This window comes from Oncorhynchus nerka, linkage group LG6 (genome assembly GCF_034236695.1).
Source record: "Oncorhynchus nerka isolate Pitt River linkage group LG6, Oner_Uvic_2.0, whole genome shotgun sequence".
Lineage (NCBI taxonomy): Eukaryota > Metazoa > Chordata > Actinopteri > Salmoniformes > Salmonidae > Oncorhynchus > Oncorhynchus nerka.
In genome coordinates this window covers 5,695,323-5,712,990 of record NC_088401.1, presented here as the reverse complement: position 1 = coordinate 5,712,990, position 17,668 = coordinate 5,695,323, and the positions used below count along the sequence as shown (strand labels likewise).

At 45.7% G+C, this 17,668-nt stretch overlaps 1 protein-coding gene across 1 annotated transcript in view; it reads left to right on the top strand.

Annotated features, from left to right (window-relative positions):
• LOC115124298 (retinol dehydrogenase 10-A) overlaps positions 1 to 15,772 on the top strand; it is a 34,988-nt gene extending 19,216 nt beyond the window's left edge. The window contains exons 3-6 of the mRNA XM_065019229.1: positions 5,429 to 5,527; positions 7,601 to 7,746; positions 9,094 to 9,225; positions 11,514 to 15,772. Of these exons, the coding sequence (XP_064875301.1) occupies positions 5,429 to 5,527; positions 7,601 to 7,746; positions 9,094 to 9,225; positions 11,514 to 11,637 (501 nt within the window). The 3' untranslated portion in view covers positions 11,638 to 15,772. The remainder of the gene's footprint in view (positions 1 to 5,428; positions 5,528 to 7,600; positions 7,747 to 9,093; positions 9,226 to 11,513) is intronic.
• Positions 15,773 to 17,668: the final 1,896 nt, after the last annotated feature.

Below are 17,668 nucleotides of genomic sequence, written 5' to 3'. Positions count from 1 at the left end.
GGAGGCCTGGGGGCAGAGGGCGGAGGGGTCCCTGTTTGCTATATGTAGGCGGAGGTTACTAGAGACAGAAACACGTGTAACTCTGTCTTCCCTCAATCTCTGACCTCACAGTTCTGCCCTGAAAGCCAAAGCTTTTCAACAGCAGTTTACCAGTTTTGTTTTCCTGCCCTGATGGCCCAGTCATTGTGCTGCTGGATCAAATCAAAACCAAGCCTCCCTCCCTCCTTTCCCCCTGTACATAATGGTGCAGTGTGGGAGTTCTGGGTTGAGTGAGTTGGCTGGACCAGGTACGGGCATATCTCTGTTAATGCTCCGTTTGCACACATAACCCCCCCCCCCCACACCCACCTCCATCTTGGCACGGAGAAGCCTGTCTCTGCTCTTTTCCCAGTCCTGATATTCCTTCTGGCAAGTCCTCCCCGCCCCTCCTCTCACCCAACGCGCCCCATCCCTCAATAAATTGAATATTGCAGCAATTTTAGATTTTAATGTCCTGGAAAAGTGATGTTTAGTTCTGCGTCAGATCTTATTGCAGTAATCTACCTAGCTTACTGTTGCAGAACAGAGTACACCACCTTACATTACCATGATCTGCCTGCCAGTTCTTTAAATCCCTCTATTCCCCCCCTCCGTAGATCATAAAGGAAGATTGGCTGGAAGTGATTAATGCTCCTTCTAGCTTCACACATAACAGACAGAGAGAGAAGAGATATCTACACAGCCCTATGGCACCCTATTCCCTATATAGTGCACTACATTTGTTCAGAGGGTAGTGCTCTATATAGGCCATAGGGTGCCATCTCTCTCTTTTCTCTGTCTCTTTCTCTGTCTCTCTCTGTCTCTCTTTTCTCTATCTGGAGCTCTCTTTTCTCTGGCTCTCTGGCTCTCTTTTCTCTGGCCCTCTCTGGCTCTCTCTGGCTCTCTCTTTTCTCTGGCTCTCTCTTTTCTCTGGCTCTCTCTTTTCTCTGGCTCTCTCTTTTCTCTGGCGATCTCTGGCGATCTCTTTTCTCTGGCTCTCTGGTTCTTTCTTTTCTCTGGCTCTCTGGTTCTTTCTTTTCTCTGGCTCTCTGGCTCTCTCTTTTCTCTGGCTCTCTGGCTCTCTCTTTTCTCTGTCTCTCCGTCTCTCTCTGGCTCTCTCTTTTCTCTGTCTCTGTCTCTCTCTGGCTCTCTCTTTTCTCTGACTCTCTGTCTCGCTTTTCTCTCGCTCTCTGGCTCTCTCTCTGGCTCTCTTTTCTCTGGCTCTTTTCTCTGGCTCTCTCTTTTCTCTGTCTCTCCCTGTCTCTCCCTGTCTCTCCCTGTCTCTCTCTGTCTCTCCCTGTCTCTCTCTGTCTCTCTCTGTCTCTCCCTGTCTCTCTCTGTCTCTCCCTGTCTCTCTCTGTCTCTCTCTGTCTCTCTCTCTGTCTCTCCCTGTCTCTCTCTTTTCTCTGACTCTCTCTTTTCTCTGTCTCTCCCTGTCTCTCCCTGTCTCTCTCTGTCTCTCCCTGTCTATCTCTGTCTCTCTCTGTCTCTCCCTGGCTCTCTCTTGCTCTCTCTGTCTCTCTCTGTCTCTCCCTGTCTCTCTCTCTTTTCTCTGACTCTCTGTCTCTCTGTCTCTCCCTGTCTCTCCCTGTCTCTCCCTGTCTCTCCCTGTCTCTCTCTGGCTCTCTCTGGCTCTCTCTCTCTCTGGCTCTCTCTTTTCTCTCTTTTCTCTGTCTCTTCTCTGTCTCTCTCTTCACTCTGGCTCTCTCTTTTCTCTCTCTCCCTGTCTCTCTCTTCTCTCTGGCTCTCTCTTTTCTCTGGCTCTCTCTGTCTCTCTCTCTCTCTCTCTCCCTGTCTCTCTCTTCTCTCTCTCTCTCTTCTCTCTGTCTCCCTGTCTCTCCCCGTCTCTCTCTTCTCTCTGGCTCTCTCTTTTCTCTGTCTCTCCCTGTCTCTCCCTGTCTCTCCCTGTCTCTCTCTGTCTCTCTCTGTCTCTCTCTGTCTCTCTCTGTCTCTCTCTGTCTCTCTCTGTCTCTCTCTGTCTCTCTCTGTCTCTCCCTGTCTCTCCCTGTCTCTCTTTTCTCTGTCTCTCCCTGTCTCTCTCTCCCTGTCTCTCTCTCTCTCCCTGTCTCTCTCTCTCTCTGTCTCTCTCTCTCTGTCTCTCTCTCTCTGTCTCTCCCTGTCTCTCTGTGCCTCTCCCTATCTCTCTCTGTCTCTGTATCTCTCTCTGTCTCTCCCTTTCTCTCCCTGTCTCTTCCTGTCTCTCCCTGTCTCTCTCTCCCTGTCTCTCTCTCCCTGTCTCTCTCTTCCTGTCTCTCTCTTCCTGTCTCTCCCTGTCTCTCTTTTCTCTCTCTCTCTCTCTTTTCTCTCTCTCTCTCTGCCTCTGTCTCTCCCTGTCTCTCTCTCACTGTCTCTCCCTGTCTCTCTCTCTCCCTGTCTCTCTCTCTCTCCTGTCTCTCTCTCTCTCTCTCTGTCTCTCTCTGTCTCTCTCTCTGTCTCTCTCTGTCTCTCTCTCTGTCTCTCCCTGTCTCTCTCTCTCTTTTTTCCTGTCTCTCTCTGTCTCTCTCTCTCTGTCTCTCTCTGCCTCTCTCTGTCTCTCTCTGCCTCTCTCTGTCTCTCCCTGTCTCTCTCTCTCTCTGTCTCTGTCTCTCCCTGTCTCTCTCTCTCTTTTCTCTGTCTCTCCCTGTCTCTCTCTCACTGTCTCTCCATGTCTCTCTCTCTCCCTCTCTCTCCCTGTCTCTCCCTGTCTCTCTCTGTCTCTCTCTGTCTCTCTCTGTCTCTCTCTGTCTCTCTCTGTCTCTCTCTGTCTTTCTCTGTCTCTCCCTGTCTCTCTCTCTTTTTCCCTGTCTCTCCCTCTTTTCTCTGTCTCTCCCTGTCTCTCTCTCTTTTCTCTGTCTCTCCCTGTCTCTCTCTCTCTTTTCCCTGTCTCTCCCTGTCTCTCTCTGTCTCTCTCTGTCTCTCTCTGTCTCTCCTGTCTCTCTCTGTCTCTCTCTGTCTCTCTCTCTCTCTGTCTCTCTCTCTGTCTCTCTCTCTCTGTCTGTCTCTCTCTGTCTCTCTCTCTCTGTCTCTCCTCTGTCTCTCTCTCTCTGTCTCTCCCTCTCTCTGTCTCTTTTCTCTGTCTCTCTCCTGTCTCTCTCTCTCTGTCTCCCTGTCTCTCTCTCTCTTTCTCTGTCTCTCTCGCTCTTTCTCTGTCTCTCCCTGTCTCTCTCTGTCTCTCTCTGTCTCTCTCTCTGTCTCTCTCTGTCTCTCTCTCTGTCTCTCTCTCTCTGTCTCTCCCTGTCTCTCTCTCTCTGTCTCTCCCTGTCTCTCTCTCTCTTTTCTCTGTCTCTCTCGCTCTTTTCTCTGTCTCTCCCTGTCTCTCTCTCTCTTTTCCTGTCTCTCTCTCTCTTTTCTCTGTCTCTGTGAACGGAACTCCTTCAGGGTATGTTTAGAACTCTGTCCGTGTGTTTCTCTTGACTTCTCTGTTTCTACAGGACAATCCTCAACCAACAAAGTACTACTATGGTTGACTCTGTAATACAACACCGAATGTGATAATAAAACATTGTTATATATATATATATTTATATATGGGGCAGGTGCAATTTAACACCATAACATGTTATTTAAAATTTTTAAAAAGTCACCTTTATTTAACCAGGTAGGCCAGTTGAGAACAAGTTCTCATTTACAACTGCGACCTGGCCAAGATAAAGCATAGCAGAAAGTTGTTCTGTTGTTATTCCTCCTCGACACCAACACCTCAGGTCTAAGTGAAGTTAGCACTGTTAGGCCCTCCCTAGTCTTCAATCTCCCTCAGTGTTGGTCTTCAATCTCCCTCAGTGTTGGTCTTCAATCTCCCTCAGTGTTGGTCTTCAATCTCCCTCAGTGTTGGTCTTCAATCTCCCTCAGTGTTGGTCTTCAATCTCCCTCAGTGTTGGTCTTCAATCTCCCTCAGTGTTGGTCTTCAATCTCCCCCAGTGTTAGTCTTCATTCTCCCCCAGTGTTAGTCTTCAATCTCTCTCAATGTTAGTCTTCCATCTCCCCCAGTGTTAGTCTTCCATCTCCCCCAGTGTTAGTCTTCCATCTCCCCCAGTGTTGGTCTTCCATCTCTCTCAGTGTTGGTCTTCAATCTCCCTCAGTGTTGGTCTTCAATCTCCCTCAGTGTTGGTCTTCATTCTCCCTCAGTGTTGGTCTTCAATCTCTCTCAATGTTAGTCTTCATTCTCCCTCAGTGTTAGTCTTCCATCTCCCCCAGTGTTGGTCTTCCATCTCTCTCAGTGTTAGTCTTCCATCTCCCCCAGTGTTGGTCTTCAATCTCTCTCAGTGTTAGTCTTCATTCTCCCCCAGTGTTAGTCTTCCATCTCCCTCAGTGTTGGTCTTCCATCTCTCGCAGTGTTGGTCTTCCATCTCTCGCAGTGTTGGTCTTCCATCTCTCTCAGTGTTGGTCTTCCATCTCTCTGTGTTATGTTTCTCACCGATCCCGGTAGATAGAAGTTTCAGTAAGGCACAGATCTAGAATCAGCTTAATCCTTCTTACATTTTTATGTTAACCATTAGAGGGAAGGCCAAAGGGCTCTGGTCAAAAGTAGGGCACTATGTAGGAAATAATGTGCAATTTGGGATACACACCTCTCACTCTTTCTCTCTCTCTCTCTCCTATCACTATCTCTCTTTCTCTCTCTCTCCTATCACTTTCTCTCTCTCTCTCTCTCTCCTATCACTTTTTCTCTCTCTCTCTCTCTCCTATCACTTTCTCTCTCCCTCTCCCCCTCTCTCTCATCACTTTCTCTCTCCTATCACTCTCTCCTATCACTTTGAGTATTGTTCCGCTTGGGCAGCACAGAGGGCAGTCGGTGGACAGCGGTTGAATTGCATTGTGGTCCATGGTGAGTGAACGGGGACCTGTGATTGGTTCTGTCAGCGGGTCTTTAGAGCTGGGCACAGCGCTGGGTACTGGATCTGTGTGGGAAAGAACAGACTCATACAGTAAACCATCTCTCTTCTCTGTGGTGTGCTCTCTCTCCCTCGTTCTCTCCTGTTTTTCCCTCTGTTTGTCTGTCAAAAAGTCTCCCTCTCTTCTCCATGGTGATGCAGAGAGAGGGAGAGAGCGGGAGGGAGAGGGAGGGAGGGAGAGAGAGTGAGAGAGAGGGAGGGAGAGAGAGTGAGAGTGAGAGAGAAGAGAGGGAGAAGAGAGGGAGAAGAGAGGGAGAAGAGAGGGAGAAGAGAGGGAGAAGAGAGGGAGAAGAGAGGGAGAAGAGAGGGAGAAGAGAGGGAGAAGAGAGGGAGAAGAGAGGGAGAAGAGAGTGAGAGGGAGAGGGCGAGAGAGAAAGAGAGGGAGAGAGCGGGAGTGAGGGAGAGAGCGGGAGTGAGAGAGAGAGGGAGAGAGAGAAACAGAAAGAGGATCAAAGGGTTTTGGCAGAGACAAACTGCACCAGTAAACTAACCTTCCTCTCTTTTTTTCCCTCCTTCCCCCTCTTTTCTCTTTCCTATAGACCACCAAGGCATTCCTTCCCAAGATGTTGGAGCTGAACCACGGCCACATTGTGACGGTTGCCAGCTCTCTGGGGCTGTTCAGCACAGCTGGTGTGGAGGTGAGTTTACTACCCGTGATGGAGACTCTCTCTCTTGGTTAGTTAGTAGTACTATGTAGTACACACAGAGACAGAGAGACACACAGAGACAGAGAGACACACAGAGACAGAGAGACACACAGAGACAGAGAGACACACAGAGACAGAGAGACACACAGAGACAGAGAGACACACAGAGACAGAGAGACACACAGAGACAGAGAGACACACAGAGAGACACAGAGAGACACAGATATTCGCCTTTCTCATATTATTCCCCCCAACTCTGGAAATTTAAAGAACAGAGATGAGCTTTGGGGCCCTCTGTCTATTGTAGGGGGGTCTGGGGGCCTGTTACGGGGCCCTCTGTCTATAGCTTGGGGGTCTGGGCATGGGCGCCTGTTACGGGGCCCTCTGTCTATAGTTTGGGGAGGTCTGGGGGCCTGTTACGGGGCCCTCTGTCTATAGTTTGGGGGTGTCTGGGGGCCTGTTACGAGGCCCTCTGTCTATAGTTTGGGGGTCTGGGGGCCTGTTACGGGGCCCTCTGTCTATAGTAGGGGGTCTGGGGGCCTGTTACGGGGCCCTCTGTCTATAGTAGGGGGTCTGGGGGCCTGTTACGGGGCCTTCTGTCTGTAGTTCGGGGGGTCTAGGGGGCCTGTTACGGCGCCCACTGTCTATAGCTTGGGGGGGTCTGGGCGTGGGCGCCTGTTACGGGGCCCTCTTACCGGTTACAAGGCCCTCTGTCTGTAGCTGGGGGGGCCTGTTATGGGGCCCTCTGTTTGCAGCTGGGGGGGTCTGGGGCTGGGCCCATAGGGCCCTTGGCTCTGAGTGAAGAACAGGCTGACATGTCTCCGTGGGAGGGAGACATCTTCATCAGGTTCTTTGTGAAACCATCGCAGCTCTCTCAGTATTCACATCACAGCCAATTCACTCTAAATGGAGGGGACTTTGTTTTCACTTTTTTTTTTGTGTGTGTGGGGGGGGGTCATCTTTCGTCCAGGCCCCTCACTGTTTCTTTTTGTGTGTTATCTGAGTCAGTGTTAAAAGGATTTGATGTGGTCATTTGTCCCGGGGACAATAAGAAGAGTGGCTGTAGCTGTCACTCTCTGTTGTGTGTTCCAGAGAAGCCTTCTAGAATGCTTCTTTAATATTCTAGAACACATGGACTCCCTTTCACTCTCTCTCTCTCCATTCCAGAGTGGTGTCATTTTCATTCTGTCTTTAGGCACCGCTACCCCATTGTCTTTTGTTTTCCTAGCTGTTGTTGCACAGGCGGGAACTCATCCATAACCATTAAGTCTCTCTTCAAAGGGACTGGAGCACAGTCAAGGTTTTAACCTATAATACTTCATAGAAATTGAATGTGATTTTAAGGCAGGAGGGACTATTCATTTAGGAACCATAGTTTGGCAGGCATGTCACGTGGGCACAGTCTCATCTCCTTTATCCTCTCTGGGTTTGCCCAAGCTGCTTTTGAAGATTAGGCCCCCGGCAAACCATCAAACCCTCCCCGCCTCATAAATCAATCCAACCACAACCCAACCCAATCCCAGCCCATAACCCAACCCAATCCCAACCCATAACCCAACCCAATCCCAACCCAATCCCAGCCCATAACCCAATCCCAGCCCATAACCCAATCCCAGCCCATAACCCAATCCCAGCCCATAACCCAATCCAATCCCAGCCCATAACCCAATCCAATCCCAGCCCATAACCCAATCCAATCCCAGCCCATAACCCAATCCCAACCCATAACCCAATCCAATCCCAGCCCATAACCCAATCCCAGCCCATAACCCAATCCCAACCCATAACCCAATCCAATCCCAGCCCATAACCCAATCCCAACCCATAACCCAATCCAATCCCAGCCCATAACCCAATCCCAGCCCATAACCCAATCCCAGCCCATAACCCAATCCCAACCCATAACCCAATCCAATCCCAGCCCATAACCCAATCCCAGCGCATAACCCAACCCAATCCCGACGCCCATTCTATTCCAGTGTAATTCTACGACTGTCTTTACTCCGGTGTGATAGGTACACAGGATTTAACAGGGACACCTTTTCCTCTCATGACCCCCTATAGGATTACTGCGCCAGTAAATTCGGGGCCATCGGCTTCCACGAGTCGCTGAGCCACGAGATCAAGGCTTCGGATAAGGACGGCATTAAGATGACGCTGGTGTGTCCCTACCTGGTGGACACGGGCATGTTCAAAGGCTGCAGGATAAGGTGAGACATCCATCAATCAAATAATCAATCAATCAAATAATCAATCAATCAATCAAATAATCAATCAATCAATCATTCAACCAATCAATCAAATAATCAATCAAATATTCCTCTCAAATCAATGAATCAGAACGTGATTGATAACATTTTCGTAGTGCTTTATCACTTAGCATTTAAATGGCTATTTAAATATACGTTGGAGGTTAATAATTAAATTAAATTATTTAAATTATTAAATTAAACGAAACCAGGGAGCCTACTGCTAACAGCAATGTTCCTTAAAAAACAATTCAGTCACGGAGAAAATTTCCCGTCTACTGAGACGCAAACTTCAACGTTGTGAAAATACTACTTGTGACTCGCGTTTATTGTGAACACTGAGGCTGTACCCACTTTGAGTTACAGTTTTAAACATTGGACAAGTAGGTCACTGTGGCTATTTGATCAAAATATGGGCCTTCCGCAGTGTCCTACCATCAAAAACTATGGAGAAAATGCATCCCATAATATTTGAACATGGAAATAGCTGTTCTGTCATTCAGACTACAGGAGCAGACAATGTGTGGTGTTCCATGTAGGTCTACATTCCATCAGACTTTTGAAGAAAAAGACACGCAGGGCTTGACCTTTAACCTGCTTATCCACTTGTCCTTCAGACAAGGAGGTGACTGAAAATGTTGTGTTTGATGCAGGAAACCACTTTACAAAATAAAATGCATAATTATTCCCAAACCATTATTACAGGAGAATCAGACAAAATATTATATAATTACCTCTGCCAATTGGCTACTTATCTTATTCAAACCTCTCTCTTAAAATACAACACTGTCCCTTTAAGACCGAACAAAAGCTCTGGCTTTTCAGAGATGTCTGGAAATATACACGTTTATGTGCTCTTGTAGGAAGCAATCACTTCCCCCATTTGCTGACTATAAATGAGCTATAACTTGGCAAAAGGGAGCGCAACTCAATATTAGGAAGGTGTTCTTAATGTTTTGTACACTCAGTGTACTGCATTGTTCTACGGAGTTGACTAGTGCCTTAACCTGTATGTCGATGTCAGTGTTTCACCTAGAGCTCTACCAAACCAAGGGACACCCTCTCTACCTCCCCTAACAGGTGTACCGTGAATACTGTTCCCCTCTTTAGTTACAATGGTTCCCCCCCTCCGCTGTGTAAGTGGACTGACCTATTCTTGGTGTTGATATCGATATGTTTTAGATAAGATCAGACTTGGTTGTCTGTTGTGTACAGACTCTGCACTACGTTGCTGCATAGCACCCTGGGCACTTTCCCCTTGTGTTTATGTGTGTCTCTTAACTGTTATGCCACTTCCTGTCTGTACAGGAAAGAAATCGAGCCATTCCTGCCTCCCCTGAAGCCAGAGTTCTGCGTAACACAGTCTATGAGGGCCATTCTCACCGATCAGGCTATGATCTGCACCCCACGCATAGTATACATGGTTAACTTCATGAAAAGGTCAGTCCAGTCTTTCTCTCTCTCTCAGTTCAATTAATAAATACATGCTTTATTGGCATGAATGGGTGGTTGCCATCTCTAGTCTATTCTCCTCTCTTTCCACATCCCTCTCCTCCCTTTCCACATCTCTCTCCTCTCTTTCCACATCCCTCTCCTCCCTTTCCACATCTCTCTCCTCTCTTTCCACATCCCTCTCCTCCCTTTCCACATCTCTCTCCTCTCTTTCCACATTCCTCTCTTTCTACATCCCTCTCCTCTCTTTCCACATTCCTCTCTTTCTACATCCCTCTCCTCCCTTTCCACATCCCTCTCCTCTCTTTCTACATCCCTCTCCTCTCTTTCTACATCCCTCTCCTCCCTTTCCACATCCCTCTCCTCCCTTTCTACATCCCTCTCCTTTCTACAGTGTCTGAATGAACACAGTCCCTCTCCTTTCTCCAGTGTCTGAATGAACTCAGTCCCTCTCCTTTCTCCAGTGTCTGAATGAACTCAGTCCCTCTCCTTTCTCCAGTGTCTGAATGAACTCAGTCCCTCTCCTTTCTCCAGTGTCTGAATGAACTCAGTCCCTCTCCTTTCTACAGTGTGTTATGAATGAACTCAGTCCCTCTCCTGTCTCCAGTGTGTTGTGAATGAACTCAGTCCCTCTCCTTTCTACAGTGTCTGAATGAACTCAGTCCCTCTCCTTTCTCCAGTGTGTTGTGAATGAACTCAGTCCCTCTCCTTTCTACAGTGTCTGAATGAACTCAGTCCCTCTCCTTTCTACAGTGTCTGAATGAACTCAGTCCCTCTCCTTTCTCCAGTGTGTTGTGAATGAACTCAGTCCCTCTCCTTTCTACAGTGTCTGAATGAACTCAGTCCCTCTCCTTTCTACAGTGTCTGAATGAACTCAGTCCCTCTCCTTTCTACAGTGTCTGAATGAACTCAGTCCCTCTCCTTTCTACAGTGTCTGAATGAACTCAGTCCCTCTCCTTCCTACAGTGTCTGAATGAACTCAGTCCCTCTCCTGTCTACAGTGTCTGAATGAACTCAGTCCCTCTCCTTTCTACAGTGTCTGAATGAACTCAGTCCCTCTCCTTTCTACAGTGTCTGAATGAACTCAGTCCCTCTCCTGTCTACAGTGTCTGAATGAACTCAGTCCCTCTCCTTTCTACAGTGTCTGAATGAACTCAGTCCCTCTCCTTTCTACAGTGTCTGAATGAACTCAGTCCCTCTCCTTTCTACAGTGTGTTGTGAATGAACTCAGTCCCTCTCCTTTCTACAGTATCTGAATGAACTCAGTCCCTCTCCTTTCTACCAGTGTCTGAATGAACCCAGTCCCTCTCCTTTCTACAGTGTCTGAATGAACTCAGTCCCTCTCCTGTCTACAGTGTCTGAATGAACTCAGTCCCTCTCCTTTCTACAGTGTCTGAATGAACCCAGTCCCTCTCCTTTCTACAGTGTCTGAATGAACTCAGTCCCTCTCCTGTCTACAGTGTCTGAATGAACTCAGTCCCTCTCCTTTCTACAGTGTCTGAATGAACTCAGTCCCTCTCCTTTCTACAGTGTCTGAATGAACTCAGTCCCTCTCCTTTCTACAGTGTCTGAATGAACTCAGTCCCTCTCCTTTCTACAGTGTGTTGTGAATGAACTCAGTCCCTCTCCTTTCTACAGTGTGTTGTGAATGAACTCAGTCCCTCTCCTTTCTACAGTGTGTTGTGAATGAACTCAGTCCCTCTCCTTTCTCCAGTGTGTTGTGAATGAACTCAGTCCCTCTCCTTTCTCCAGTGTGTTGTGAATGAACTCAGTCCCTCTCCTTTCTCCAGTGTGTTGTGAATGAACTCAGTCCCACTCCTTTCTCCAGTGTGTTGTGAATGAACTCAGTCCCTCTCCTCTCTCCTTTCTCCAGTGTTGTGAATGAACTCAGTCCCACTCCTTTCTCCAGTGTGTTGTGAATGAACTCAGTCCCTCTCCTCTCCTCTCTCCTGTCTACAGTGTGTTGTGAATGAACTCAGTCCCTCTCCTCTCTCCTTTCTCCAGTGTGTTGTGAATGAACTCAGTCCCACTCCTTTCTCCAGTGTGTTGTGAATGAACTCAGTCCCTCTCCTCTCTCCTTTCTCCAGTGTGTTGTGAATGAACTCAGTCCCACTCCTTTCTCCAGTGTGTTGTGAATGAACTCAGTCCCACTCCTTTCTCCAGTGTGTTGTGAATGAACTCAGTCCCACTCCTTTCTCCAGTGTGTTGTGAATGAACTCATGTCTCTAAATGAAGAGCGTTGTGTGTCTGACCTCTGTTTTCTCTCCTCTCTACAGCTTCCTGCCCTTCGAGGCCATCGTTTGTATGTACAGGTTCCTGGGTGCTGATAAGTGTATGTATCCCTTCCTGGCCCAGAGGAAGGAGCTGATGAACAACAACGAGGCTAAGGGGGACATCTAGGGGGCGCTGTTGCCGCATGGTGGGGTGGGGCCCATAACCCTAGAGGCACAAGGATAAGACCACTGAGGGTGTGAGGAGGAAGAAGATTTAAAAAGACTGAATCTAGACTGGTGAACTTGCATTGAGCAGATACAAAGGTCCTCTGAAACGATGCCAGCTGTGTACTACACAAAGGATTTTTATTTCTCTTTGTTTTTTTTCATGTTGTCTTTTTATTTTTAATGTTTTTTTCTTCTAAGGTTTGTTTAAGGACCATCTATATACTGTGTCAATAGTTTTTGTTTTTTTAATCATATGAAAAAAAAAAGTATTAACTATTTACGTAATGTAGTCACCAACTTTTTATTTAGTATCTTTGTGGAAATATACAGTATGTTACTGTACAGTAAAATCTTGTCACTTTTCAGTTTCTCTTTTATTTGTAGACATGCACTGTAATACTGCCTTTCTCTGCACGGCCGAGTCTCTGTGGAAACGGTTTAAACTGGGCATTTCATCACCCAGACCGACATGCAAAATACATTTACACACGTACATGTTATTCAATCATTGCATCAACACAGCTCACGTTTCTCAGCGAGCGTCTGGGTAGCCAGGTGCTGAAATTAGAATGGCAAGTCCCGCCTCTCCCATCTCCTCATTGGTTGTTAGGAGCATATACCCACGTGGGTGATTGAAAGATGAACTGAGGTGCACACACTCCAGTCCAGTGGGTGGTGGTAATGCACCTTAAAGTTGGTTGCCATCCACCCATGTAAACTCCACAGAAGAAGAAGCATGAAGGAGGAGAGATTACTAGAAACTAACTCGGTTGACCCTTTTATCTGTGGATTAATTGTAGGAGTAGAAGGACCTTGTTGCATTTCAGGTAAAATAACCCAATGTTTATATCCCTGGACAAATTAGCTAACAACAGAAAGCGAGCTAGCGAGCTAGCTAAATTGACATACACCTGTCCACAAATTAATATAGTTGGTTCAGAGTTTGTTTTGATATTTCCACTGGTCAGGTGTAGGTGGACAAAGTCAGCATGCGCGCAAGCAGTCTGGTCAACATGTTAGGGTTGCATATTTCTGGTCATTTTCAGAAAATTCTGGTTAAAAGACCCAGAATCAAGATGGGGTGGGGCAGGAAATCCTGAATCCTCCAACCAGAATTTCTGGACAACCTGGTGATTTTGGGAAACACTACCCAGCAACCCCTGCGGCTCAGTCTAACCAATCATGATGCTCCAAATAGTTATTCAGAGGTTCCGTTTATGTATTTTAATTCCTTCATATCATATGAAGATCTTCCGGTTTATTCCATCTATTTCAAACAGTTCAAATGGGTTGTACCTACCGGCCATTGAATCTATCCGCCAAATGGGTTGTACCTACCGGCCATTGAATCTATCCGCCAAATGGGTTGTACCTACCGGCCATTGAATCTATCCGCCAAATGGGTTGTACCTACCGGCCATTGAATCTATCCGCCAAATGTCTCGTTAATTTAATGTGACTTGGCTTCAGCAGTCGACTTACGATCTTTATCCCACTTCTGACTTATTGATGGCCGTATCAATCACCACATCGTAAGACGTGTACACTGCCGTTCAAAAGTTTGGGGTCACTTAGAAATGTCCTTGTTTTCCATAAAAACATACATGAAATGAGTTGCAAAATGAAATAGGAAAAATAGTCAAAACGTTAACAAGGTTATAAATAATGATTTTTTTCCCTTGAAATAATAATTGTGTCCTCTTTGACAAACTTTGCTTTTGTTAGAAGGATTCTCCGTTTGCAGCAATTATAGCCTTGCAGACTTTTGGCGTTCTAGTTGTAAATGTTTTTGAGGTAATCTGAAGAGATTTCACCCCATGCTTCCTGAAGCACCTCCCACCCGTTGGATTGGCTTGATGGGCACTTCTTACGTACCAAACGGTCAAGCTGCTCCCACAACAGCTCAATAGGGTTGAGATCCGGTGACTGCTGGCCACTCCATTAGAGACAGCTGGTATTCTGACTGCTTCTTCCCTAAATAGTTCTTGCATAGTTTGGCGCTGTGCTTTGGGTCATTGTCCTGTTGTAGAAGGAAATTGGCTCCAATTAAGCGCCGTCCACAGGGCATGTCATGGCGTTGCAAAATGGAGTGATATCCTTCCTTCTTCAATATCCCCTTTACCCTGAACAAATCTCCCACTTTACCACCACCAAAGCACCCCGAGACCATCACATTGCCTCCACCATGCTTGACAGATCTCATAAATGTTCTTCTTTATGATCCGAATACCTCAAACTTAGACTCGTCTGTCCATAACATAACTTAGACTTTTCTCCCCAATCTTTCTCTGTCCAGTGTCTGTGTTCTTTTGCCCATCTTAATATTTTATTTTTATTGGCCAGTCTGAGATATGGCTTTTTCTTTGCAACTCTGCCTAAAAGGCCAGCATCCCGGAGTCGCCTCCTCACTGTTGCAGTGCAGTGTTTTGGGGGTACTATTTAATGAAGCTGCCAGTTGAGGACTTGTGAGCCGGCCGTTTCTCAAACTAGACACTCTAATGTACTTGTCCTCTTGCTCAGTTGTGCACCGGGGCCTCCCAGTCCTCTTTCTATTCTGGTTAGAGCCAGTTCTGTGAAGGGAGTAGTACACAGTGTTGTATGAGATCTTCAGATTCTTGGCAATTTCTCACATGGAATAGCCTTCATTTCTCAGAACAAGAATAGACTAAAAAATGTCAGAAGAAAGTTCTTTGTTTCTGGCCATTTTGAGCCTGTAATCGAACCCACAAATGCTGATGCTCCAGATACTCAACTAATCTAGGTATTTCTAATGATCAATTAGCCTTTTAAAATGCTACACTTGGTTTAGCTAACACAATGTGCCATTGGAACACAGGAGTTATGGTTGCTGATAATGGGCCTCTGTACGTCTATGTAGATATTCCATTGGAACACAGGAGTGATGGTTGCTGATAATGGGCCTCTGTAGCCTATGTAGATATTCCATTGGAACAGAGGAGTGATGGTTGCTGATAATGGGCCTCTGTACGTCTATGTAGATATTCCATTGGAACACAGGAGTGATGGTTGCTGATAATGGGCCTCTGTACGTCTATGTAGATATTCCATTGGAACACAGGAGTGATGGTTGCTGATAATGGGCCTCTGTACGTCTATGTAGATATTCAATTAAAAATCAGCAGTTTCCAGCTACAATAGTCATTTACAACATTAACAATGTCTACACTGTATTTCTTATCAATTTGATGTTATTTTAATGGACAAAAAAAAGTGTTTTTCTTTCAAAAACAAGGACATTTCTCAGTGACCTCAAACCTTTGAACGGTAGTATATAGTATAGGTAGTATATAGTATAGGTAGTATATAGTATAGGTAGTATAATCCCAATGAACAGCCCTTTTGTCTGTCAGTGTGTGAGGAGGAACTATACTACTACTACTGTCTGGTCTGTTTTCACGTCTTCACTCAGTACGTTCAGTAGTCTGTCTCTCTCTGTCTCTGTCTGTCTGTCTGTCTCTCTCTCTCTCTGTCTGTCTGTCTCTCTGTCTGTCTGTCTCTCTCTCTCTCTCTCGCTCTCTCTCTCTCTCTCTCTCTCTGTCTGTCTCTCTCTCCAATGTCCTCCACCATTTGCATAAAGTGACAGTGAAAATGAAAACATTGGTTGATCTGTTTTGGGAATAGAGTACCATGACTGCCGCTAGGTTTAGAAATTTCTGGTAACTTTCCCTAAAATCCCAAGATTTTCAAGAAATTCTGTTTTTAAAAAAAAAAAGATTTTCTGATTTTAAAAAGACTGTAAACCAGAATCGTCCAACTTGGGGAAAGTTAATGTCCTCCATAGTTTTTTTTGCTGCTTGTATATTTGATAAACTTTTAGGCGGGAGGAGCAGGACTGCAGAGTTTTATGACTCGTTGAAATACATTCCAATAGGCGTCATTCCTCCAGTGATGAGCCTAACTTCTCTACCTCTTCATTTGCCATTCATTGACAGTAATGACACAAGCCTCATGTTGTAATTCTTTCTTTAAAAACTGCTCTTTTTTTAAGCAGATTGTGGTTCTGATGTTTTTTTTTTGTTGTCTTTTAACTAACTTAAAAATGAATAAAGTGATTTTAGATTATTTGATTATTACGTGGTGTGTCTGTCTCCTCTTTAATTAAGCCGGTATTCAAAAAGAGACTCAGAGTGCTGATCTGGGATCAGTTGTGTCTTTCAGATCATAACACAAAATATAACATGGGATGCTGGGGACTGATAAGCACTCCTAGACTGAAACAGACCCTGTCCTGATTTCTTAGCTGGGACAGTGAACACAATGGATTCTACACACACAAGACACGATTGATAGTAATAGATTGCACTATATATGGTGTTTTTTTCAACAAGGTCTGAAACCACGTTACATTGTAAATGGAGAAATTCCCCTCACGTGACATTACCTTGTGCTGTAAGCACTGTCTGCTTCCACAATGACTGATAGAGCAGGTCAAAAAGGAGATGTGATGAAGCCCAGAAGGATGTGATTGAACATAATGTGTGTGTGTGTGTGTGTGTGTGTACTGTCAATACATTGCAGGATGGATGTGTGTATTCTCAGATCTCATGGGTCTAAACCTGTTTCCATTACATCACTCAGAATGTTACCACGAGCTGTCAACAACCCACCAATAGAATATCACCATCTACCCACCAATAGAATATCACCATCTACCCACCAATAGAATATCACCATCTACCCACCAATAGAATATCACCACCTACTGACCCCACCAATAGAATATCACCATCTACTGACCCCACCAATAGAATATCACCATCTACTGACCCCACCAATAGAATATCACCATCTACTGACCCCACCAATAGAATATCACCATCTACTGACCCCACCAATAGAATATCACCATCTACTGACCCCACCAATAGAATATCACCACCTACTGACCCCACCAATAGAATATCACCACCTACTGACCCCACCAATAGAATATCACCATCTACTGACCCCACCAATAGAATATCACCATCTACTGACCCCACCAATAGAATATCACCACCTACTGACCCCACCAATAGAATATCACCATCTACTGACCCCACCAATAGAATATCACCATCTACTGACCCCACCAATAGAATATCACCATCTACCCACCAATAGAATATCACCATCTACTGACCAATAGAATATCACCATCTACCCACCAATAGAATATCACCATCTACTGACCCCACCAATAGAATATCACCATCTACTGACCCCACCAATAGAATATCACCATCTACTGACCCCACCAATAGAATATCACCATCTACTGACCCCACCAATAGAATATCACCATCTACTGACCCCACCAATAGAATATCACCATCTACTGACCCCACCAATAGAATATCACCACCTACCCACCAATAGAATATCACCATCTACTGACCCCACCAATAGAATATCACCATCTACTGACCCCACCAATAGAATATCACCATCTACTGACCCCACCAATAGAATATCACCATCTACTGACCCCACCAATAGAATATCATCATCTACCCACCAATAGAATATCACCATCTACTGACCAATAGAATATCACCATCTACCCACCAATAGAATATCACCATCTACTGACCCCACCAATAGAATATCACCATCTACTGACCCCACCAATAGAATATAACCATCTACTGACCCCACCAATAGAATATCACCACCTACTGACCCCACCAATAGAATATCATCATCTACCCACCAATAGAATATCACCATCTACTGACCCCACCAATAGAATATAACCATCTACTGACCAATAGAATATCACCATCTACCCACCAATAGAATATCACCATCTACCCACCAATAGAATATCACCATCTACTGACCCCACCAATAGAATATCACCATCTACTGACCCCACCTATAGAATATCACCATCTACTGACCCCACCAATAGAATATCACCATCTACTGACCCCACCAATAGAATATCACCATCTACTGACCAATAGAATATCACCATCTACCCACCA